This window comes from Atheta coriaria, unplaced genomic scaffold (assembly GCF_025399875.1).
Source record: "Atheta coriaria isolate IRGN ID8LTWV9N9 unplaced genomic scaffold, Caltech_Dcor_3.1 hic_scaffold_10_pilon, whole genome shotgun sequence".
In the NCBI taxonomy this organism is placed as follows: domain Eukaryota; kingdom Metazoa; phylum Arthropoda; class Insecta; order Coleoptera; family Staphylinidae; genus Dalotia; species Dalotia coriaria.
Genome location: NW_027045452.1, coordinates 3,964,204 through 3,988,505, shown reverse-complemented (window position 1 = coordinate 3,988,505; position 24,302 = coordinate 3,964,204). Strand labels below are relative to the sequence as shown.

The 24,302-nt window shown below is 39.7% G+C and overlaps 6 protein-coding genes across 8 annotated transcripts in view; 3 read left to right on the top strand and 3 right to left on the bottom strand.

Moving 5' to 3' along the window:
* Positions 1–8,842, top strand: part of timeout (circadian regulator timeout) — a 30,607-nt gene extending 21,765 nt beyond the window's left edge. Inside the window, exons 8-16 of one of the 2 annotated variants that reach the window (XM_065314373.1) lie at positions 4,011–4,076; positions 4,153–4,427; positions 4,487–4,632; positions 4,809–4,900; positions 4,983–5,183; positions 5,299–5,463; positions 7,284–7,514; positions 7,579–7,772; positions 7,873–8,842. In XM_065314373.1, the coding sequence (XP_065170445.1) occupies positions 4,011–4,076; positions 4,153–4,427; positions 4,487–4,632; positions 4,809–4,900; positions 4,983–5,183; positions 5,299–5,463; positions 7,284–7,514; positions 7,579–7,772; positions 7,873–8,706 (2,204 nt within the window). In that variant the 3' untranslated portion in view covers positions 8,707–8,842. Of the gene's footprint in view, positions 1–4,010; positions 4,077–4,152; positions 4,428–4,486; positions 4,633–4,808; positions 4,901–4,982; positions 5,184–5,298; positions 5,464–7,283; positions 7,515–7,578; positions 7,773–7,847 lie in introns of both variants that reach the window. The other variant, XM_065314374.1, reaches the window with a different exon arrangement.
* LOC135801019 (venom allergen 5-like) lies at positions 8,697–10,068 on the bottom strand. The gene is made up of 6 exons (XM_065314386.1): positions 9,863–10,068; positions 9,668–9,786; positions 9,529–9,607; positions 9,312–9,475; positions 9,149–9,258; positions 8,697–9,091 (listed from the first exon to the last, which is right to left on the bottom strand). The coding sequence occupies exons 1-6, from the start codon at positions 9,951–9,953 to the stop codon at positions 8,803–8,805; spliced, it is 852 nt and encodes a 283-aa protein (XP_065170458.1). The 5' UTR covers positions 9,954–10,068; the 3' UTR covers positions 8,697–8,802.
* A 186-nt stretch (positions 10,069–10,254) lies between these two features.
* On the bottom strand, positions 10,255–11,374 carry LOC135801021 (venom allergen 5-like). Its single transcript, XM_065314388.1, has 6 exons — positions 11,236–11,374; positions 11,058–11,176; positions 10,923–11,001; positions 10,588–10,751; positions 10,427–10,536; positions 10,255–10,369 (listed from the first exon to the last, which is right to left on the bottom strand). The coding sequence occupies exons 1-6, from the start codon at positions 11,321–11,323 to the stop codon at positions 10,321–10,323; spliced, it is 609 nt and encodes a 202-aa protein (XP_065170460.1). The 5' UTR covers positions 11,324–11,374; the 3' UTR covers positions 10,255–10,320.
* Positions 11,375–13,455: 2,081 nt separating this feature from the next.
* Positions 13,456–16,529, bottom strand: LOC135801018 (T-cell leukemia homeobox protein 2-like). Its single transcript, XM_065314384.1, has 3 exons — positions 15,946–16,529; positions 15,630–15,863; positions 13,456–14,297 (listed from the first exon to the last, which is right to left on the bottom strand). The coding sequence occupies exons 1-3, from the start codon at positions 16,274–16,276 to the stop codon at positions 13,759–13,761; spliced, it is 1,104 nt and encodes a 367-aa protein (XP_065170456.1). The 5' UTR covers positions 16,277–16,529; the 3' UTR covers positions 13,456–13,758.
* Positions 16,530–18,250: 1,721 nt separating this feature from the next.
* On the top strand, positions 18,251–21,631 carry LOC135801013 (uncharacterized). Its single transcript, XM_065314381.1, has 7 exons — positions 18,251–18,715; positions 18,769–18,975; positions 19,034–19,407; positions 19,464–19,654; positions 19,734–19,785; positions 20,861–21,131; positions 21,187–21,631. Exons 1-7 carry the CDS (start codon positions 18,384–18,386, stop codon positions 21,365–21,367), a joined length of 1,608 nt encoding a protein of 535 aa, XP_065170453.1. The 5' UTR covers positions 18,251–18,383; the 3' UTR covers positions 21,368–21,631.
* Positions 21,632–22,890: 1,259 nt separating this feature from the next.
* The window catches only part of LOC135801012 (acetylcholine receptor subunit alpha-like), a 44,648-nt gene continuing 43,236 nt past the window's right edge, over positions 22,891–24,302 (top strand). For both annotated transcript variants that reach the window (XM_065314380.1, XM_065314379.1), the window contains exon 1: positions 22,891–23,116. In XM_065314380.1, the coding sequence (XP_065170452.1) occupies positions 22,913–23,116 (204 nt within the window). In that variant the 5' untranslated portion in view covers positions 22,891–22,912. The remainder of the gene's footprint in view (positions 23,117–24,302) is intronic.

Here is a 24,302-nt window from a genome sequence, read left to right as displayed (position 1 = left end):
GAGAACATGAATGTATGATGTAAATATTGTTTGGTGGGGGTGTTGGTATAGAAACGAGGGGTTGGCAAACAAAGACGTCTTGAGGCGGCGAGTGACTGCGGCTTTGAAATGCAATCTCAAACAAAGAAACGCGAAAGTGATGTTTTACTACCATGTCGGTCCTAATAGGAGGGTAGTAGCATGTTTATATGCATTATTAAGGCAATAAATGACACGAAAGAGCGTTATTTAGAGTGTTTTCACCCTTAAGAATATCACCATGGAATTTGCACTCATGACATTTAAGTAAGTCGCGGATTATGATCATTTGATGATATGACGGTTGCTAGGGGATGGAAATAAAAATCGAGGAAAATTGCATGATGGCGGCGTGTGATGGACACGCATGCGGTGTCCATCATAATACGTGTTGCGGCGCGTCGCGACGCATATTAGTTCAATTACATGCATGACGGCGACGCCAGACTGCGGCGCGCCGAGCGAGACAATTAGACCGAATAATTACCCTCATTGTCGACGCGCGCACGTTGTAAAAGGGTGCGTCGGTGCGTTTCCTGGCGCGACGGGACAATACGTGCCCATAATTCATGCACGTACGCGGTATTAATTTTACTCACCAGGTGTTACCGAAAACCGCACAAAAACCGCCCTCCAGGGTAAAAGTCACCCCTTGATATTGCGTGAGGAAATTTAATTTCATTAATTGTTATCAACATTTTTATCGACAAGAATTTTTATGAAAATTAAATTTTCTACGCTTTATGTGCACTAGTGCGCTAGCGGTTCAATTAGGGGATGAATGATTCTCCCCATGCTTGTGAGATACGTTACGAACATGAACACCTATAATAATCGCATCACGCACGAGCTCGATATGTCGATGGGCGACGGGCTCCTTTGTTGTGCGTACGAATGCATTTATCGCAGACTTGGGGTGGCTCACAAAGCGCCATAAATTGCATCTGAATTGGAATGGCACGCCGACGCACAATACGCGAAAAAGCTTTAAAACGCTCGCGTCGCAAGTAAATCACACGAGATTCAATCATGTACGCCGATATTTCCATATTTCAAAAAGGCTCGGAAATTTCAAGTCCATTCTTCTATTCAACCCCATCGACATGCGAATCGCGCTCGTCCTGGGTAGGCCGCCATTTTATTAGCTTAATAAATCTGGGGATGCGAACCGAAAATGCTCTCGAGTAATATTAATTAATGCTTTATCGCGTTATCGCTTTCATAATTCATTTGCGGGGAAGCAAGTGTTTTAAGATTGAAATTTTTAAGGGTGGAGTGCATTTAAATTTTTCGCTGCTTATCGATCGATGCCATGGTGCCGCCGCGATTTCTTTCACGTCACTCGCACATTTTTGATTAATTTTATTAATTTGCGAGCGTAATTCAACCCCTTTTGTTTACTGCGCTTCGTTTACTTTGTGTTTTTTGTGCGTGTCTGCAAAGAGCCCCCTTTTTGCTTTTTTTGTGGTTCATATTTTGTTTCTTTCTTTCCAGTTCAATTCTGTGCGTGATTAAGCGGTCGTTTTAATTTTGAAAATTGCCACCCACATAATTGGTGGCATACATCACTCTGCAAGCGTTTGCACCCTGTGTGCGCTAATTTGCCCGCGTATTTCCTGGTGGAGCGTTTGTTGTATGAAATTCTTGCGAATTTTTACGCGCTTGAAACAAGTTATGTGCTGCTCGACGTGCGGGGGTAATTGCCGAGATAACAAAACGACTATTAAAAACAGATGAAACAGAGGTTGATGGAAAAACGCAGGAAGCGGAAGTTGGAATGCCAAGCCCGGAGCGGCAAACCTGAAATATGAAAAAATAAACGCTTTCCGAAGCGAAATTGTAGGGAAAATTACCACATGTACTCATATTTTCTTTCAATTTATATACTGGATAAATAATTTCCTGCTTCCAGGAGGGAAATTCAATATTGTAAAAGGAATATTCAGGGTGTGAAACAATGAAATTTAAATTTTTAATTCAATTCGCAATGCACTTGACCGCCGAATACACCGTAAAAGCACACGGTGACGGGACGCTAACCAACCGTCATGCGGTTTCTCTCATTTTCCGACTTTTGGTATGCTTTCCACCATTCCGGTTTTCGGTTTCTGCGTACAGTGTTTTATTTCCACCGCAAGCGCTACGAAACGCCACAAAACCAGCTTTTCTCCAACATTAATGAATTTAAAGGTGTGAAGGCGCTGCGCAAAACAAAAAAATGCATTTCACACATTAACTCTACTCACCGAATGCCATTATGTGTTTGGAAAAAACACTTTTTGCCATCAGGTTTTACTACAACTCACTTGTTCGTACATTCAGTCGGTCGGTCATGATTCACTTCACTATTATTCAACCTCCATACGTCGCCCGTCGAAGAAAGGGTTGTTAGTTACCCTCCGACACTTTATAAATTACGATCGCTGCGTAATTAATTAATTAATGATCAAAGTTTTCGTCCTCTCGGCCTGAGAGTTTCGAATTCGTAATTCGCAAGGTGTTTAACGAAAATTATCGTTGCCAAAACTAAATCGAAATTGTACGGATTAATAGCCGTTGTGATCAACTATTATGACGGGTTAATGTGGAAATTATTTGTGACAATATTTGCTTAAATTGTTTCGCATTTGATGAGGGTAATATTTCTGGTATTCTGTATGATAGAGTTTCGCGGGGATCCGGTGGCAGTTCGTAATAAAGACGAAACGCAATGTACAAGCTCGACGAGAATGACATGCATGTGTCGAGAGTGTCAGGCCGAAGGGATGCCAAATAATGCGGAGCATTTAATAAATTTCGACACTTCCGAACTACTCTCGAACAAAGTTTATCGCGGGGGTGGCGTAATTAAATCGTGATAAGCCATATTGTCAGCGTGAATTGACAACTATTACCTAAGTTAATATTTGGATGAAATTCTGAATACAATGTATATTTTAATTCTGAAGTTTCACTTTTCACCATTTGCTCGGAAGGTTTTTCTTGTCGAAAATGTGTGCCCGACGATTGTTCATTCGCAACATTTTATCGCTCGTTGCACGCAATCACCCTCGTAGCCCTTAAGGTTCTCCCTTGACGTTGCCGTGGCTGAACAAGGAAAACAACGGAAAATGCGTTTTTCATTCGCGTGAATTCTTTGCTTTTTTCTGCCTAGGGTGGTACTTGAAGGGGACTTCATCGTGGGCATTTAGTTGAATAATGTCCCGTCAACGTTTCCAATTGTTTCTTAATTTATCTGGCGGCAGCTCAAGCGCAAACGCAGGAATGCACTACCCTCTTGCTTTTGGTGGGTAATTTCCTAAGTCGTTTCTAATCTTGCTCTTGAATTTACCGCTTTATTTCTTATTCTTAGATACGCGCAAAATTTGCATTGGAAATTAACATTTTATTCTTTTGATTGCGCCAAGACGAATGACTAATTTGAAAAGCTGAATAAAATCACTATAAGAACGGAATTACACTCGTCGGGTGGTAGTTTGTTGGAAAGCAGGATGCGAGAGTTACGATGAGCCTGCTCATGCAATAAATGGCTTTTTTTGCTACTGTTCGATCTTCGATACAATTCGCCGGCATTCATCCGAGTCTATAACATTCAAGCAGTGCCTTCTTATCCGCCTAAGAACGTAAGAACACTAAATGGGCGCCGAGAAAGAACTAGCGTATAATGCCGGAGGACTCTCAATACAGTGGATTCGATTGCAGCTGATTTGAAAGGCGGAAACGACGGCGGGGGAGCACAAAAAGAATTAGATAAGCGCGGAGGAAAGAGCCTACAACAGTCATCAGACAATCGGTTGATATTCGTCGAAAAGAAGGAAATTGTTAACTATTGTTCGAACATTGGCAATTCATTTGACGCTTGAGTAATTCACGATAGTACGAAATTGGAAAGCGGATCAAATTTACTAACAGCAAATATTCACTAATCAATTACAATCCTACATTACGGCAAATATTGATCACCATATGTAATTAAATTTTGGCGTTTGCAGTTGAAGGTGGATTAAAAATTATGGAAGATGACGGGCCAGAACCAGAAGAAGAAAATAATTTCGAAGGTAAGTTTTTGCACTCGTTTCTTTTTCTTGGGTAATTTGCAGCGGTGATTTATTGCCACCGTCGGTTTACATTTAGATGAGGAGGACGAGTTGGAGCACGGCTACGAGATGCAAGAGAGCGATCTGAAGTTTGAGGATTTCGGCAAGCGGCTGGCGCATCCGAAGATCGTGCGTGCGTGCGCGCTAGCGCTACGGCGCTTCGAGGCCAACTCGCTGTTGACGAACCACTGCATCGTGAAATTGCTGCATCGCATCGCGTTCGACTCGAAAATGCCGACGATGCTCTTTCAGGTATCGATTTTTCGCGTTTTTCAGCGCATTTACGAGGCGAAAACTCTCCCACAGAATAAGGTACTAATATGACTTATAACAAAGAGAAATAATATAATCAAATCTGTGTTTTTCTTAAGGAACTGGTTAAATTTGCAACGTACGTAATCAGACAGTTTTTCCATGTGGCTCAGACGAATGCCAATGTTTACATGGAGGCGCTGTTTTGGAAGAGTGCTCGAGAGGCTATTGATATAGAGGATGGTTACAGCAGTTATAATGACAAGTAATTATTTTTACTTTTTTGTAGTCTGAAGAACACTTTTTCTAAATTTTGCAAATATTAACTGAAATTTTGATTGTCGAGTTGTACCAGTAGTATATTCGCACCTCACAAAGTCATTTTTCTACATTCTTCGCATTTTCCGTGCAATTTTAAACGTTTTTCCACTTCGCCAACAGATCGAAAGCTTTGGCACAGGCATGGAGCGAGCACGAGGAAGACGAATTGCGACGCCTGTTCGTGGAACATCAGCAGAATGCCATCGAGCGAGGTATTTACCATAAAAATTTTCATTAAAAACTAGGAATCCGACGCCTTTCGTTATGCGCTCACCGATGTGCGTTATTTTGCAGACGTAGTTGATTGGATCGTCGATAACCTGGTGGACAACTCGAAGACGCGTCGTGCTGTTCTCAAGAAACTCAAGGCGATGTATCTCCTAGTGGACTATAAGGCCGGGAAAAAGTCGGTGGGTAAAGTACCGATGAAGCAGTGGAGCGAGGAGGAGGAGGAGCAATTACGTGAATTGTTTGCGCAATTTGCTGAAGCAATGGGTACGTACCGGTTTTTTGCGTCAGGGTGACGATTTCGAGCGGTTTGTCCAAGCGTGTCTAATTGCGCGCAAAGTTTTCTTTTCGCAATAACGAGTGTTTTGGTCTCTTGTTGCAGATCCATTAACGTGCATAATGGAACGCCTGAATGTACGTCGGACGAAAAACCGCATCGTGGAAAAGTGTCTGGAGTTGGGATTGGTGACGGACAAAAAAGAGCTCCGAAAGAAGCGCATCGCAAAGGGAAAGAGCCAGAACAAATCTGGCAACCCCTTCCAATACGGTAGGAAAATTGTGGTTTTCTGTTTTCCACGTTTTTTTTTTTAGATTTTTTTGTACGTGGCGCGTTTTGTTTGTTGTAATCAGGACGACTCTAATGAACGCGTCGGATATATCGGATTATGTAACCGATGCCAACACGACCGGAAAAACATTTGCGCAAATTTTCCCAACATCATAAATGCCCGGAACAGTTTTTGCGAAATATTTTTATGCGAGATTTAAATTTGTTTAGTTTTGTAGTGTTGAATTTATTGAGTTATAGTTTGTCATAGTATGTGGACCCTCATGTCCTATAGTTTTGGCATTAAAACAAGTTGATGATGCTCTGGGTTTCGTAGGGTCGGACGCGGGGTCGAGTTATTAGGGCTAAATTGAAACAACAAGGAGCGTCTACGTTAGGACACAACTTATTCCGGGATGTCGCGCTAGTTGGGCTAGTTAATAGAAAATGGGCGCGCCGGTAGTAAATAAGCAAATAAGCTATCCTTACATGCGCAAAAACTCATCACGCTATTCATTACAGACACGCGCTTTGGTGCACAAAAAATAAAGTAAAATTGTCACGTCGGTTATGCTTGCTGTTTTTGTAAAATATACAGACGTATTAAAACGTGAAAATATTACTTAAAAAATACAATTTGATGCGTTTTTGACGTTTTCGAATTGAAAACATTTTTGATGGGACAATGCAAAACCGCAATTGTGCACATAGCTTCGACGTTTTCATTGTTTATCGTGCGTTTGTCGCTGATGTAATCACACCTACGAATTCACGATGCACAAATGAACAAACAATGAAAATGGAGCGCAAATAGTACCGGGATGTGTCCGACGACTCTGTCATTTTAGTCGTGCCGGTCGTCGATAACGGCAACAATACCCACCCGCACAAAACGCTCTCGGACTTTTGCACTTTGATGTACACGCCGCGCCAACTCGCCCATCGCCGTTGCTCGGACATGTTTGGTCGTTTAATGAATCGACAATATCGATAACACCTCGCTGGATGGCTGACGCGTGGTCGACAACGCTTTGTTATAAAATTGAGCGCTGGTTTGAGTGTAATGGAACGGCAGCACGTAACATTCATTACGTGCCATTACGCGCGGCAACAATTATAGCCCAAATTTATATATTAAATCAGAGGCAATTTGTATGATGGTCAGCGGAAGCATTCACATGGGTGTCCGATGGCGCACGTTCTTTCCGCCGATTGTTTGCCCCGTTCGCGTAATTTCATTAAAACGAAAAAGGGTTGCCTGTTCCGGTATTCTGACACCTAAAATGTTAAATAGAAATATATATGTGCGAAGGTAGCATGCTAATTAATTTGCGCGATGTATATTTTGACATTGATTTTTGCTTAGCATGGAGTAATCTGAAATGATTCGAAAACAGCTTGCGGGCGTTGTAACGGATCTTTTGAATGCGTGTTTGTTATTTCACATTTTGTTGACATTCCATTATACAATCACGAGGCGGCACGCAGGACGAGTCGAACGTTACGTTCACCTATTTAAAAAGCGAACCGCCTGCGAGATTACGTTGCGCTGTTCGCATTGTTGCTGTGTGTTTTGTCGGACGTGCCTTTAAATTATTGAATCTAATTGAAGTCGAACCCTTTCGCTTGCTGCCATTTGTTCTCGTTTATTCCGTGCGCGTTTGCTGCTCAGGACTTTCAATCTTCCGCGCAAAAACATAGCACGGACGGAATTAGAGTTTTGCTATGTTGCGGAATTACAAAACAAGCAATTACGAATAGAATAGAATAGCAAATAGCAAGGTTAAATTAAAAACAAAACAAAAACTATTGTGTTTCAGCTGGGGATGATATAAACAGTGAAGATGATTCGAATTCTGATTCGGCCCAGTCGGACAATGATGAATCGGAGAATGAAAGTTTTACTAGTAAGAGTTCAATAACAAACTCCTCTCAAGCCAAGATTAAAACTGCTAGAAAAACTCAAACTGAGAATAAGAAAAAGAGTAAAGCTAGACTGAATACATCTATTGCTGAAATCACCAGAATTCTTATTGATTTAGCCTCAGGAGGTTGGTACTTTTGACTAAACATGATGTAAAATAAATATTGTTTATTAATTTATTATGTAATCAGATCTAAAACAAGGAATTGACTGGCTCAAAGACAGTATCGAAGATGCAGCTGAAGACTGGAATGATATTTCTGAAGATGACGAGGGAGTACCTCTAGTTCCAATTCTTGAGTATTCCATTGCGGCTATGGATAATCCTGCATTTTTAGGCCTCCTGAGGGCATTGAACATTCAAGAGCCTTCTGCTGATGGACAAGTAAGTTTTTGAATCCTTAACGACCTCTCTTATCCTGCTTTTGTAAATACTTAAATAGCTCTAATTTTTGAGTAGATAACTTGACATTATTGATTTAAAGGAAGCATACTGGCGCATCCCCACCTCTTTGTCCTTGTCGGAACTGCAGGAATACGGAAAGCTGCTCACAAAAGCACTGGATGGTAGTTTAACATTGGAGGAAAATCCAACAGAGGGAGGTACTGACATAACTCAACTTCCTGATACCGATGGGAATCCAATAGAAATTGAAAATGTTGAAAATACCGAACATTTCGTAGCTACCCCAGAAAATAAATTAATAAATGCTATTAAAAGAGCAAAGAATGAAAAACTGCGCGCTATGATTAAGAAGATGGTTTCTAGTAGAGAAGAATCTGAAAATAATTTAGAATTGAGAATAGAAGGTACTGATCAACCTCTTAACAATGAAAATAATAAATCCAATTCTGATATTGATGAAGAAACGTCTCCTACCAAGAAAAACAAACGCATTCGTATTGTGGATTCGAGTGATGACGATGAAGAACCAATTGATAACAGATTCCTAGGAGAGGACGAGTCTGATAAATTGTCATTTAGACCAGCAATAATTCACGATTTTAGTGACGAAGATGAACCTAGTAGTACGCAGCGTTCGATTTTACAAGAGAACACTGAAGAAATGTTTAAGTCAGCTAGGATTATCGTAGAAAGCGATGATTCAGAGGAGGAACCAAGTATTCCTCTTAAAAAATCAAAAGCTAAAACAAACATTCTAGAAAGCGATGAAGATGGCGTGGCTAATTCAGATAAAGAAAATTCAGAGGAAAATAATGTGGATGAGTCGAAACGGCTTCGATCCACATCAGACTCAGAAAGTGAAAAGCCCAAGCCGAAAAGATCTCGAGTAATTATAAGTGATGATGAAAATTAGTTATGGTACTGTATTTAACGTATTTAAGTATTGAATGCTGGGGCCGTATATTGTATGCTGTGTCCAATTGATTATTGTTTCAATATATACGTCGTCTTAACCCAAAATAGTATGAATAAAATTTTGAAGAAATGAACCAACACCTAAATTACTATTAGTTGTTGTATGGGTACTTGTGTGTGTATGGCTGGAGGTATGCGTATGCGTATGATGCGATGAGTGATGGTCACTACAAGAATACCAGTCGTTTTCACTTGTTGATGTGTGGTCCTGAACATTTGAAGTATGCTCCTCAACATTTGATGATTGATTATCTTCATCAGATGTACATGATGGCTGGTTCTCATCTGCTAGGAGATATGGAGGCATGTCATTGTAGTTACCACTGAAACCATTAAATACGTAATTACTGGAGTTTAAAATATATTATGTTCTGAAGTACCATGGGCCATAATTGCACGTGTACAATGAACAAAATGGTGTCCATGGTTTCTTCGGATCAATGTACAAAATATAGTCACATCCTAACGTGTCAGAATCTGCCCAGGCCACCTACAAATATAATCAGGTATTTATAACATCACTTATACAATTGTAGGATTTACTTGTGTGTAATGTCCAACTTCACGACCCGTCAAGTCAGTATTCGGATATTGAAAATCATTACATTCATAAAACCATGAAGCCAAAGCTGCTGTCCAATTTTGTTCTGCGATGAATTGTGAATGCCATGCAATGTAAATATTCTGGCCCACACAATGCCATCGTTCTGAAGAATACATTATATACGTTGCGATCTAATTTTAATACTAGACTTATTACCGTCTGAGACATTTAGATGATTCATCCAGCACTGATTCGATATAGGCACACACTTCTCTGCGAGGATCTCATCATAAATCTAAAAATCACATTTTTGAAATTTATACCAGTCACAATTGAGATTTGAACAATTGCACACCATTGTTTTCATATATTTGGCTCGCGGTTGTCCGGGCACCACGCCGTCGACTAACATTTGCCGAAAACGATTGTGTTCATCGGTGGCAGCACGTTTATCGTCACTTGATAATCCTCTTACTAATTGTGGCAGACGGAAATATGAATCTGGTTTTATATTGCTCTGCTATGTTAATATATGTTTGTTTTTACTTACACAATACGTAAGAGCCGTCTGGACACGTATCTATTGCGTACGCGGACACGATTATTATCATTTGATATAATACTGGATAACGAACTTTCATGCTTTAGCGTTGGCGGGTTCAAGTTTGCATTTATACAAGATTTTTATGAATGCATTATTAAAGTTGTATGTGGTCATGTGATGTTTGGAATTCGACTGGAGTACTTTATTTGATATATTCGTTTTTATCTTGATCGCTTGAGCATATAACAATATTGTTATTATATTAAGTCAATACATAAGAAAAATGCATGCGTCTTCAATAATCTATTGTATCTGGAAAATTGCTCAAATAACAAATAAGGAATGGAAACGAGAAAAGGATTGATTAAATAAATGTTTACAACTTTACTATGTTCACATTATGATTTCAACATCGGAAACTATCCAGGTTTATTATAACGAGTATTGACAATTATTTTGATAAATCATGCAATTTCGTATGGTGCCAAATCAGAAAATCCTGGATTATTGGCACTAATTGAAAAAAATACATATTTAGAACAAATATTCTAATATGTGATTTAAACTCACCATTGACCATAATTGCAAGTATACAACTTACAAAAGGGATGCTCTGGATCATCTGAATTAATAAACAAATAGAAATCACATCCAAATGTATCCGTATTTGCCCATGCCAACTAAAATATTCATTGTCATAATTCAAATTAATTAATCCAGTTCATTTATACCTGTCTATAATGACTAACATCCAAGTTTCTCACTCTTACATTTGGATAAGCGAAATACTGTTTTTCGGACCACCAAAAATCTACTGCTTCATCCCAGTATTGATTTGGGTCAAAACGATCACTGCAAGTGTAGTATATGTTTTGGCCAACGCATGGCCATCTTCCTAAAATATTAAATTGACTCTTGTATTGTCACTAATTTTATTTATAAAGTAGTATATATTATGCAACACAGGTGAAATAATTTCTTTATTATGCCTACTTTGGTGACGCTTTAACATCATTATACCCTTGTTGTATAATACGAGCCTACTCTTAATTTTATAAGTACTTACTGTCTTTTACATCAATTGGGTTGTTTGTACATTGTTTTGAAACCGGTGTTGCTTTATGTGCCAGCAACTGGTCGTAAACCTGAAAAGTTAGTAAGTTATTTAAAAATAAGTTAGTAAGTACTGTCTACTACTAACCATTGTTTTCATGAACTTGGCCCGTGGCTGTCCTGCAACTCTTCCATCGGCGAGCGATTGTCTAACACGATTATGTGCACAGGTTGCAGCGTCCTCATCTGTTTGTTTTAATCCCTTTACTGAAATAATTACAGATTGAAGAAAGTCACATGTTCCGATTGTGTTGCTTCTTGTTTACCTATAACAAGTGTGCCACTAGGACAATACTCGATACTGGTCACAAAATTGAGTAAAGAATACCATAAAACAATGTGATAAAAGCGCATGGCGTGCGAATATCATACGGAAAATATATCTTGCCAGTTTCTCGTGCATACGGTCTACTTTACAGCACCACAAACGCATTGTTTATCAGACATGTGGGCGTGTATGTTTGCGCAAATATTTTTCTTAATTTTACTAATATTTTACAATTGGCTTTGTTTTCTTTTGAAGACATTGCAACGCGGAAAATTCTTATTGTTTATGAAAACAATACAATTCTGTAATTACGTAAGTAATTGTTTGCTTTTTGAAATCAATTATTGACAACGTTTGCAACCTAAAATATGTATTAAATATGTTTACCTTTAATTAAAAATAGCCATTCAATATTAACTTTATTTCTTTCCATTTCTGAATTGTTTTGCATATTTCTCAATATTACAATTTAAAGTTCCCTATTATCATGTAAATGCGAGAATGTTCCATAAGATGCTAGCTTAAAATGAGAAACGCTCTATAGGTATCTTTGGAGCTATTTCACTTATTTCGAGTTTCTCGCGATTAAGTTTGCAATGCCAAAGATCCTACTCATGCCTTTTCAATACCCAATACCCACAGAAAGTGCCTTAAAATGTTCATTGAAAATTAGAAGTTTTCTAACAATTTGAAAACCTAAGTGGAAAGCATTTTGTATTTACCTTTGTTTTTAGTTTTTTTACCATCGTATTATAGTTCAAGATACTGTTACATGATATATATCATTTTATAGTGCCGGAAAATGCTCATCAAAAATTCTCATTATGTTCAATGAGTTAAAATTTCTGTCAAAAAACAGGGTCTAACGATTATTTAAAATTAATTTTTTCCCAAAGACTGGGCCGCATTTTTGTCTTCATTTTTTTTTCTACTTCTACCTTTAAAGTTTTTTCACGGGTTTTAGGCACAAAAAGTGGTACTTTAAACACGTACGGCTAAGGCCGCGAGTAAAGTACCTACTTTACTAGCGGGCTTTATTCACGGGGCGCTTGCGCTTTTTCCCACAGTGCCACACAAGCAAGTGCTGCTTCTGCTCGTGATATTTCCCAGTAGTGTACAAGCGAATTTCAGAGATTTGCAATGCAATAACCTCAACATGAAAATAGAGTGAAAGTAGAAAAAATAGCGTAAGCATCACGTGGCTAAACGTTGTTAATAAAACTCCCGTTTAGCCACTTGATACTTAATCCTTACTAATATTATAAATGCGAATGTCCTGAAGTTTATCGTGCTTTCACGCAAAAACTACTTAACAGATCATCATGAAAATTTGTACACATATTCTTAGTGGTCCCCGAAAGGTTATAGGCTACTTTTTATTTAATAAAAAATATTATTTTTTAAATAAAATAAAGAAATTGTTTAGTCAATAATACCTCGGCATCTGGCGAATACTTTAACGCCATCTAGCATTCCAGCAATGAAGCTCAAACCTAAGTACTATAGTACCATCACACTGTATTATCACTGTATTACCGACAGCTACGTCAACATCAAATCCAATTGACTACACTATGGAGACTGTACACTATACTTCCATAGACCATGGCTGGCCAATCCCAGGCCCGCGGGCCACAAAGTGGCCCGCCAGGACATTTGAATTTGCCCGCCGCAAAACCCAAAGTTGGAACTTTTGTATGTGTATAATATTTTATGTATGAATGGCCATAGTCTGTGGCCCGGTGCCGCCGCAATCTAAAAGATTTTGCCCTCCAGGAAAATCCATTGGCCAGCCTTGCCATAGACTATACTTTCAGCCATTTTAAACTTCCCGCCATTCTACTTCATTGTTACTTCTTCTGTGACTACAGACGCGTACGGAAGCAACTTCATTGATTTCTAATATTTATTTGATGGATTCAACGCGAGCGAAGCCGCGGGATAAAGCTAGTATTCTATATTGGTCGAAAAGACAGGGTCGAATTTATTTTGACATTATTATGGCTTTCGTCGTGTTGACAACTTTAAGAATTTAATTTTTACATGCCAGTTTTGCCATTTTGTACATTTTTTCTATATATCTTCTTAATATATATAAATCTCGTGTCACAATGTTTGTTCTCAATGGACTCCTAAACCACTTAACCGATTATAATAAAATTCGCACACCATGTGCAGGTCGATCCAACTTGAGAGATAGGATAGTTTAAATCTCAAATTATAGTCGCAATTTTAATTTATTGCTAATTATTTGTCTGTTATTATTTTACAAAGTTTTCTATTATCCCCGTCTCCTCTTTGTGCGATGCTTCGTAGCTTTACCCGTAAGAGTAACATAAAATTAAATTGAATTACGAATATAGTCTAATAGTATATTGAATCATAAATTATTAGCCGTTATAAATAGATATTAATTATTTCACAAATTACTGATTGCACAATGTTAAATTATAGTTTAAATATTTTTACAAGTTACTTTTAATTTGCTGATTTAAACTAAGTAGTGAAAGGATTAAAATTGTTACGTTCTCCTCTCTCGAGCGCATTCGTCCATCATTTTTGTATCTCCCTCATCATCGCTTTTCCGTTGATGAGATTTTGCATGCTTTTCAGTGTGCGTAGATTGTAAATGCAGATTTACCCCGAGTTGGTCCTGTGGTGGATGCGGATGATGCTGAAATTGCTCGTCCAATCCGGGTGGCACATTGAAAACGCACCCCAGCGGATTGTAGTACGGCGCAAAGAGCGACGAATAGTGATGCGGCTGAGCGGGCGTCGGCGGCGCGAAATAATGCGACGCGAACAACCCCTGCCGTTGTGCCATCTTCAACCGTGTGGTCAACTGCTTCTTCCACTTTGTGCGCCTATTCTGGAACCAGGTTTTAATCTGCACCTCAGTCAAATTAAGTGCTTTTGACAACTCCATGCGTTTACTGACGCTCAAATATTTATCAATCTTAAATTCCGTTTCGAGTTTCTCAAGTTGCTTTGCTGAATAGGCTTGACGCGGTTTACGGTCGAGTCCGGGCTTCCTCGATCGACGACTAGACGGTTTCGGAGCTGCAAAAGTATTTAATATAATAATAGTTAAAGTTTATCACATTTTAGACTTGTGGTTAGATGTTAGGAAGTGTTTGACTAGTTAAACCATTTTTATTACGCGCAAAGGTGACAAATCACGTAACGAGAGCGGGGCGCGACGAATCCGTGCTGATGAGGCGGTAATTTAATTGTCGCCCACTCGCGATGTTTGCCGATCGTAAAAAGCGCAACGCGACCGCTTGATGCGTGTCAATCATCGTTAGCGGAGGCGATAATGTCGTTTAAAGTCGGCTCATTGTGAGCAAGTAACGAGGCGGCGCTAATTGTTGCGCCAATATTGTTTTTTTAAACTTCCACATCAGCGGGATGATATTATTCACTTCTAATCAAAGTTATTTTCCATCTGAATATATCAAATCATGCTTAAAAATATACATTTTCCGCAGTAGTGAATAATACCTCATGGTTTAAACAGTTAAATGTTAAGTTTTCACTTAGTAAAAGAGGAATTTGAAGAATTTGCCTTCAACTATGACGTCGCTAATTGTAAAAATCAACACGGCGTCATTTTGTCAAGTTTTAAAACGATTTACAACGTGTCGGTAAACATTATCAACGCTAACTTCTCGCGACGTGAAGAAACGCTCGTAAAACGATCACTGCATGTACAAACAGAGATGCACCGAAAACATTCTCATTTTCATTTGGACATCTCATTAAACGGGCGATAAACGAGCTGATAGTTTCAATAACAATTGTTGCCTAATTAATGTGTCAAGTGTTATTTGCGAACTGATTAGTATTCGCATCGTAATCACGTCGTGCAAAAAACAAAAACTTCCATACTTAGCATCTACATATTCTACACCTTTTGTCGATAATATGCATGATTTTCGAGAGGGTAGTGTTTCATAAATTAAGTTTGAGATCAAACAGTTGAAAATGTTGAGATGGTTGTGGTGTCCAGGAGGGGATGTTTAAGCGCACGCGATCTCGCCATTTAGACGGCCCTTCATCGCCCCCACTGGTATTATTGTTCATCCGCGCCGGCCCGCTATTGTGCGATAATGGATGGCAATTTACTTCTATTATGTGATTAATCGAATAGGTGTTAAAAGCGATTTATGAAAATATTATTTCATTTATCACCTTCACACGCTTCACGGAACCCTGAAGAAAGGAAGCAAAAAAAGAAAACAGATGAAAATCTGCTGTTCAGTTTTGCTTCCAAGATTTTCATTCTCGTTAATGGTTTATTACATCATCGAAACACAATGAAAAGAAAACAAAGTAAAATGTGGGTTTAGTATTTATGAAAATTGTGAATTTGTTTAAATATGAATTAATTACCTTGTAATTGAAATAGTTGACTAGATCTTTTTTGTTCTTGATTTAACCAATTCGAATACAACGCTGTTGATGATGATGAAGTTCCCGGATGTAAATATGGCAGAAAACTGGCTTCACTTGAAGATCTCGGTGGAGTAGGTGAGAATTTGCCGCTTATCAATTCTAATAATCCTTGATCTGCTGCGACTTGATTGCGACTATATTGTGGAAGTTCAATTAAGGAGTGATACAATGCTAAAAATCAATATTTAATCAATTAATTCAATTAATTATTTAAATTTCATATTATTATTGTTATTGTTATAAAATTACTTACCACTTCGACTAGCTTGAATTGGCGTAGGTTTTTTAATTTCTTTTTTGCTGCTAGAGTTCCCATATTTATCCTCGTCGATGCCCAATATTCGATCAATTGAAAATTTATTATTTCCACTTTGTTTATTGTTATCCTTATGACTTTGTGCTTCTGTTGATGATGTGTTGTGATGTCTTGCTGATTCAGTAGGATCAGACTCGCTAATAACATCGACGCAATCGGGATCATCTTCGTCACTGCAATATTCGTCAGTGTCGTGTTCTTCGTGATGATTTGCAGCTGGGTCATCATCGTCATCCGACGGTAAAACCTGATTTGGTATATAATTCATTATATTAACTGGGTACTACTTGTAACTTGGAGACTTTAATGCCCGTGTTAAAATTAAATGATTTAACAAAAATCGCGTTCACAAAAACTGTTTATTGAGTGTTATCGACGGTTTTGGAGTGTTAGGTGTTTGGTCCATTTAGTGCGCCCTTTTTCGAACAACTAAACATCACACGCTCGGACAGGTAGCGCACGCCGGCGGCGTATCTCGGTTTCCCCGCCCGCCTTGCGAGACACGTGAAAGATCCTTTCACACCTCCTGCGGCCGGCGTGTTTTCTATCTCGCTTGCGTTCGCAAACGAGGCGGAGGATGAGCGGATGGATCTAATGGAGAGAAATGAAGGAAGCCGCACGCCCTCAACGGGAGCCCCACGTGCTCATCCTTGCCGCCGCCGCCGCAGATTGGTGTTTCGCGTGTTTTGGCCGCGCCGATGATACGGACTCTAATCCATTTTTACACCTCGTACAACTTTCTAGTGAAAACAATTAGGAAACAGGAAATATCAACATGTACATTTATAAACACACACAATTTTAATAAATAAATCATTACAAAAACAAATTGTTTAATTTGTTGATATAAAAGTAATTAAATTGAATTCAATATTTTATTTTAAGGTATCATTTTACTCCTAAAAGAAACAAAACAGTTTGAGATTCACTGTCCAGTGCAATCCGTACCTATTATAATTTTCCCACACTATTCAAACCTTTTTCTTCATTCCCAACAATGGGGTGTGAGCTTCATATTGCCACTTAAAACGTGATGAATGAAAAGCACATTGTTTTCACTCGCATTAGCAAAACTCTTTTATATTAATCTTTGCTTAATATTTATCGTTCTAATCTTCTGCAAAAAAGCATTATTGTTTCAAAATTTTCAATAATATCATGAATATTTTTGTAATGTTTGAAGAAGGTATTGGTTTGTGTGCGCAGTGTAAGCGTTCGGAGAATGAGAAAAGCTCAGCTCGCCGCAAATGGCATCTGAAAGGCTTTTAAGCGTGATTTATCTGTTTATGGATAAACGCACCACCGGGGCGCGCTTTGTGGGCGACGCTGGTGGCGCGCGAGATGTGTGCGGTGGTTGATTGTTTGGAGGCGACGACGGTAAGGACCGCCAGCACGCGCTCACCGCGCAAAGAGCTTTAAACAGATGTTTCGGACGTTTTAGTTTCACATTACACACATTACCGGGCGCATTGGTAAAAGATTACAGATTACCAGCTAGGAACTACTTTATACAATCACTTAATCATTAAATTCATAACCAAAATCAATAATATTTAGGACAACTTTTGTTATGCAGAATATATGTTATATTGAGTGAAATACATTGAAACATTGTTATTGCAAATCTGCCTACGTTGCTAATTGTTTATATCAATAGAATGGTTGCGTCCCATCGCACTGCGCGACTCGATGCGATTGGAGGAATTTAAACGCCATGCGCCTTGCCTCCTTCATCTCATCCTCCTCGCAGAATGCTTGCTTCCATCTTGCTAAATGCGCTCGCGTTCTGTTTATTCGGTTTAGCGGCGCAAATGTATTTCATAATAAAACACGTAAAACGCGCTTTTATGCGCTTATTCTCGACCCATTTCCCTAAGCTTTCCCGACGCTCAAAACATCCCGGGAAATGTTATAAATGATGCTTTGCATCGTTTTCATCCTTCTATTTAGCCAGACACAGAAAGGAATTGCTGGCATGAATGGAGGATTGAATTAGTAGCACTTTAGATTTTCTTTTCACGTTTTTAATTCAAGATATGCCCAATGAATAAATTAATCATTTTCATATTTTATACCTGTACCACATTGACGGTTGAAAAAATTTTACTAGGTAGAGATTATTTAAAACTGTATTTTAAGTGATTAATGTGCGCACGAGTCGAAACTCAGTCACAATAATGAAACATCTGTGTCAACTGTGTGTCTTGTCTCAAGATGAAATTAACATTAGTCAGTCACGTCACGTACATTTAAACTCTTTCACGCGGTCATATGCTGGAAAATTAGCGTCGAAGACATCTTCTTGTTGATAAACTTCCAGAAGAATATTTAGTCTCAACTTGGGCATCAGATCAGCAACAACTTCCGATGTCAAAATGCGGCGTAAATTAAAACTTTTAAATAGTTTTCATATAAAAAACTTAGTGTATTGTATAGTAATTAGTGTTTTAATCAATTTAAATGTAAAAACTTGTGATGCGGTGTATAATGTCATCGATGTTGATGATATCCTCTCGGCGGAGTTTATGCCAGGCAGTTTGCTCATGCTTGAAAATCCTGAAGAAAGTGTCAAAATATTGACAAATTCAAGTCATGATTATCATCTTAACCCGGAAAGTAGAGGTGATAATACTACTCTTAGTAAACATGCCAGTGTCGGAACTGACGGTGGTATTATGGATGCCTTAAATACCATGGTATTTCATAGGTTTGTTCTAGATATATCTAATTAATTGAGTAAATAAGCAAACATAATTTTAGAGGAAAAATGAATGAATATTTGTGTCGGAATTTTATTGCTGAACAAATCATTGAGGATATGACTGTAACACGTATTAAAAAACGTCTTGGAGGAACGGACAAAAACTATCCAAATACTACAATTAATCCTAACCATAAAGGATTTTCATTAAGGGACAATATGATTGAAGATGAAGGTTCAAGTCAATATAAAAGTTGGCTAACAAAGTAAAACAACTGTAAATTTTTAGTATTTTAACTTATTTTGATAATATGTTTGTAACAGGAGTACTACTCTAGAAGATATTTATAAACACTATCAAGACGTTGAACGTCGCGAGGATGAGGAAGAAGAAGAAGAGGATGAAGACAAAGAAGAAGAAGAACAGTATGATCCGCATATTGCTGGTTATGCTTATGCACCTCAAGCTCAGCATCCGATTGCCACGCATCAGATACCCATTGGACCAGCGAAATTGGGCCATAGCGGACACAGTGCACCCGGAATTAGCTATCCGTCTAGCGTCGGTTACGGTTATGGTGCTCCGCCGTCGGGCGGTCACGCTCCAGCTCAATATGGTCACAGTTCCTACGCGGGTCACAGTGCTGTGCACTCCATTCCGAGCAGTCATGGTTATGGCCATAGCGGTCCACCGCTTAGTAAGAACTAATTATTTTTGTAATTTAAATCTGTCTCTAACAGTTGTTAATTGTAGCACATCATGGATTTGATGATCATGTCACAGTGCATCATACTGAGATTCATCACGATTCACCTAAGTATTCGGGAGGACACGACAGTGGAGGAAAGGATTTGAGCGAATTGTTTGAGATTGCTCTCACTGCTTTGGCGTATTTGTCGTTTGGAATGTTTATCGTACACGTAGTTATGTGTATATCGCATGGGGTAAGCGTTGTTGAACTTGTAGCAAGTGTTTTGTCCTAGTTGGCTGGAATTGGTTAGATTGGTCTTGTTTTACTTACAGAAAGAGAAAAAAGATTCCATGACAATTATTGTGCAGGCATCATCAACTACTGGTACGGTAGGAAATGGAATGGGTATGGGTGGAGGAGGTGGTAATGGAGGCGGTGGCGATGATGGGGGTGATGATGGTGGTGGTGACGATGGAGGTGATGATGGGGGTGGTGATGACGGAGGAGGTGATGATGGGGGAGGTGATGATGGGGGTGGTGATGACGGGGGTGGTGATGATGGGGGTGGAGATGACGGGGGTGGTGATGATGGAGGAGGTGATGACGGAGGAGGCGATGACGGGGGTGGAGATGACGGAGGTGGGGATGACGGAGGAGGTGATGACGGGGGTGGTGATGATGGGGGTGGAGATGATGGGGGTGGAGATGACGGAGGAGGTGATGATGGCGGAGGTGATGTTGGGGGTGGTGATGACGGAGGAGGTGATGATGGAGGAGGCGACGATGGTGGGGGTGATAATGGAGGTGGGGATGACGGTGGTGATGACGGTGGTGGCGACGGAGGAGATGATGGTGGAGGTGACGGTGGCGACGATGGAGATGATGGTGGAGGTGATGGTGGCGACGATGGAGGTGGCGATGGAGGAGATGATGGTGGTGGAGATGCCGGAGATGACGGTGGAGGAGATGGAGGAGACAATGGCGGTGACGGAGGCGATGACGGTGGAGATATTGACGGTGATGGAGGCAATGATGGTGATGACGGTGGCGGAGATGCTACCGGTGATGGTGGCGATGGTACTGAAGGCGATCAGATCCGTTTTCCTTTTATAACCAGTACCTACAACCGTCGACCAATAAAAAATTGGAAACCACCATATCGACCACCGCGCAAACCTTCCCAAAGACCTTTAACCTACAAACGACGTCCTAATACCATCAGAAAGAAACCTATTATATTACAAACGCAACTCCAGAGACCTCCAACTAACAAAAAAACAAAGCGCAAAAAATCTAAGAGAAAAAAATATAAATTCAAAAAAGCTCATAAAGCTGATACTGTTACTTTTCACAATGCTTACAGTGGTGACTGGAAGTCATGGGATAACATGGGGTCTGGTGAAGGTACCATTGATCCCGCCACCCAACATCCAATAATCTGACGTTCTATCTCTTTCAGCGGCATCAACGGGCCGTTCAATCCGAAGACGTCGCCGACGCCGTCGTCGTCGCCGTAGGAAGCGTCTAGTAGAACCACGCGATATGCCATCTCTTATGAACCCCAACATGGATGGTCTCAACGAGTTGGCACGACATGTTCTTACCTCTATCGAAGCGGCATTAGTAGCACATCAAGACGACGGAGCATGCTTACGAAAAGTTCTTTGTGAAAATAACAGATACTCCAGGAGCTTGGATAATAGTAATAAGATGTGGATTCCTGTTTGGAGGTAATGCTAAATTATTTAAAGTTAACAACTACAACACTAAAAACATTATTTACAGTCTTGGTATGAGCTGGCTGTCGGGCAAGTTAACAAAGGATGTTCCACAAGCGACATCTATGCTGGACATGCTAAAAGCTTCAGTCCTAGGATTGGGAAAAGCCAACTGCGAGATTATTTTCCAGGACTGTGATCTAAAAGCGCAGCGAAACAAACGTAGGAGGCGTCGCAGGAAAAAGTAGATTCCAGCAGCGTATCGATCCATTATATTCATGTAAAATTAGTTTAAAGACTGGCACACAGGTGGCGGAAGTCTCTGAAGAAGATTCTCTTTGTGTGGGTGACTTGATGGAGCAAATACATTACGTAATGAACCCCTGTAATTCCTAGCGCTTCAGAAAAGTATGATTATTCCCAAAAAAATCTGCTGCTTATTTTTGTTTAAGATAATACCAATTAATAATTTTAAGTTGATCATAAGAATTAAAGAACATTGTGAAAAGAAATTTTTGTTTTCAATTCAAAACGTTAATGATAAAATGAAAAGCTTATGGGATGCAGGCGAGAGAGTTACAGATGTTTGGCAGTATTCAGCCCTTCATTAAAAGCTATTGCCCAGAAAATTGCCATTTTTGTGCCTTCATGCGCTGCAGCTGCGTTTCCTTGTTGTGACATACAAAACACTAAAGCAAGCACGCACGAACGACCCGAGCGGCGTAAAAATTGCATGCGTCATAAGTTTTCGGCGTTGTTTAAGGAAATGTTGCGCCATTGCGCCACTGTCAACTCCAACCCAAACCCAGGCCAAGATTTAATGGCGTGGGATAAATTTACACTCGTTATTCATACAAATGCAAAATATTCTTCTGCGTGCATTGTTTGCACCAAAATATTTGAAAGCATCAACAAGATAAAATATTAATAACTAGAAGAATACAATTATTGATTAACTTTTCTGGGGTGCTCTTAATGATGGTAGCCTCTTTCAATTACGAGCTAAAACGTAAAAAACGCTAAGTATTAACTAGAAAAATAGGTCATGTAGAAATGATTGATTCTGAAAGCTAAAGCAAAAAATCGCAATAAAAAATATAGACTTTCTTTGCCTTTTTCTCTCTTTTATTTTAGCAAAACTGAACATATTTGTGTGGTCGGGCAATTTCGTATCCTTGCATTTGCTTGTAGTTCATCGAAGGTTTAATTACCCAGTTATGAGCGAGCAGTCTCGGCATGCGATGGAAGTGGAGGTGGAGGAATAATTAACCAGCAAGGCGCCCAAGACGGAAAGGACGGCGGGCGATTAGCGTTACGTTTGCGGGCAGCGTTCGAGGGGGTAAATGCGATCTTCGCTTCGACGTGTCGGAGGTGTGTCAGAAGTGCCCGAGGGGAACACGCTAACGCCTTGATCACAAAACGCAAAACCGTTTGTTGTCTATCTTCATTTTCAACTACTAGCACTAATCTCAGTTTGTATGAGAATACTTTTAAGAAAGTACAGCGCATGACAAAGTTTAAATATGACACCTGGTGATTTGCACAGGCGGAGCTATAGCATGTTTAATAGTTTTTATTATTTCCAACTTTTGCGTACAAGATGAAAAAAGTAAACTTTTTGTGGGGCAGTAGGTTTGTAAGGTACTTTACTGCCGGGAGCGGTTGTTCGCGGCGCTGGCGCTGCGCGCGAAATAAGGGCGCCGGAGCTGGCGGGTCTAGCGGCGGCTGGCTGGCGGCGGGCGGCTTGCGCGCGTATTCAGTGTGGCTCCAGAGTGCCGCGGTGTCGCGTCGCGATGCCTCCCACCGCCGCCGAAACGCTGCGCGCTTGGTTGCTGTCAGCGCTGGTGGTGCACGGTGCCGTCGCCGGCAATCCGGACGCGAAGCGCTTGTATGACGACCTCCTCTCCAACTACAATAAGCTCGTCCGACCCGTGGTAAACACCTCAGATGTCCTACGGGTGTGCATCAAGCTGAAACTCTCGCAGCTCATCGATGTGGTAAGAAAACAAAACTATCGAAAAGACAGAAGCAACAAAAACTATACGAAGCGGCTAACCTAGATAATCATCGTGCGTAAATGTCTAGATCTGAAAAACAACGCAAAATGACAACCTAGAAACACGCAAAACAATCATCTTATAAATCTAACATTGATATCTTGACTTTAAAAAGTTTGTTTCAAAGTAACTTTTAATTTGGCAGATATCAACTGGGAATGATTGAAATAAATAATTTTGGCCATTTGGCACTGATCATTCGAAATTGGCGAAATACACGCTGCTTCAGGTTGTGATACTAACAAAAAAACAACCAGAATGTAAATTTATGCTGCTTTCCGTGCCAATCGCACACGCTTTGATTCATTTCAAACAAATAAAGCAATACAAAACAAAACAATTTGAAAAAATCGGAAACGAACAAATATATAGCTACCAACCAATTAAAAACAAATATGAATATAAATAATAACTTGAAAAGTGTTTGAATAACGGATTAACTATTATTTAGCAACATGTTGTCGTGATGTATTGACATTTTGTGTGTGTTTTTTTGCCAATGGATACTTTCAGCCTTTTTTGGCCTTTTCTGTCGCTGTTTTTGCATAAAATAATTAATCAAAAACGCTGACAATGAGGGCCTTCGACGATGCTACAAAAGGCCACGCACGAACCTGGCTCGCGCAATATCCCTTCGAGACCCGCAGCAGGACGCCCGAATTTGGGGCGGTGCGTTTCGACGAAAACGTGCAGGCACCGAGAAGCGTTACGTAATTATCCGTCGGTCGGTCGGTTCCATCGCAAATCTCTCATTCCGACCAGGATCGTAGCATCTACCAATTTATACTGGCTATTTCATAAGTTAAAATTGCGCATGCGTAGATTTAAAAGTGACACGTAACAGTCTCATGAGGGCGGAGCTTACTGTACACAAAGTACATAAAATGCATAAAATCTTAATATATTTTTTATGTTTTGCAAAACGTTGACATAGATTCGTATAAACTTTTTTTTATTAAAAACGAGCCGTGAAGCAAATGCAAAATTTTCTTAAACGCCTTCAAAGTGCTAAATTATGTATAAACAGATTCAAAGTTAGGCGTTGCGCTCTGTGCTAAATAAACTAAAAACGAGCAAACAGGATGAAAATGCCCAAAGGAAGAAACAAGTTTTGGGGACGAGCTGC

Excerpts from the sequence above, each read along its gene's own strand:
- LOC135801021 (XM_065314388.1), bottom strand. The coding sequence starts at position 11,323 with ATGCGCTTTTATCACATTGTTTTATGGTATTCTTTACTCAATTTTGTG. Across the intron at positions 11,002-11,057 it reads CCAAGTTCATGAAAACAATG|GTTTACGACCAGTTGCTGGC; the intron begins GTTAGTAGTAGA and ends CTAACTTTTCAG. Across the intron at positions 10,370-10,426 it reads ACTTGCAATTATGGTCAATG|TGCCAATAATCCAGGATTTT; the intron begins GTGAGTTTAAAT and ends TTTTTCAATTAG.
- LOC135801013 (XM_065314381.1), top strand. The coding sequence starts at position 18,384 with ATGCGGCGTAAATTAAAACTTTTAAATAGTTTTCATATAAAAAACTTA. Across the intron at positions 18,716-18,768 it reads AATACCATGGTATTTCATAG|AGGAAAAATGAATGAATATT; the intron begins GTTTGTTCTAGA and ends ACATAATTTTAG. Across the intron at positions 19,655-19,733 it reads TTATGTGTATATCGCATGGG|AAAGAGAAAAAAGATTCCAT; the intron begins GTAAGCGTTGTT and ends TTTTACTTACAG.
- LOC135801018 (XM_065314384.1), bottom strand. The coding sequence starts at position 16,276 with ATGAATTATATACCAAATCAGGTTTTACCGTCGGATGACGATGATGAC. Across the intron at positions 15,864-15,945 it reads AATTCAAGCTAGTCGAAGTG|CATTGTATCACTCCTTAATT; the intron begins GTAAGTAATTTT and ends ATTGATTTTTAG. Across the intron at positions 14,298-15,629 it reads TCAACTATTTCAATTACAAG|CTCCGAAACCGTCTAGTCGT; the intron begins GTAATTAATTCA and ends ATACTTTTGCAG.
- LOC135801019 (XM_065314386.1), bottom strand. The coding sequence starts at position 9,953 with ATGAAAGTTCGTTATCCAGTATTATATCAAATGATAATAATCGTGTCC. Across the intron at positions 9,608-9,667 it reads CCAAATATATGAAAACAATG|ATTTATGATGAGATCCTCGC; the intron begins GTGTGCAATTGT and ends TGTGATTTTTAG. Across the intron at positions 9,259-9,311 it reads AAGTTGGACATTACACACAA|GTGGCCTGGGCAGATTCTGA; the intron begins GTAAATCCTACA and ends TTATATTTGTAG.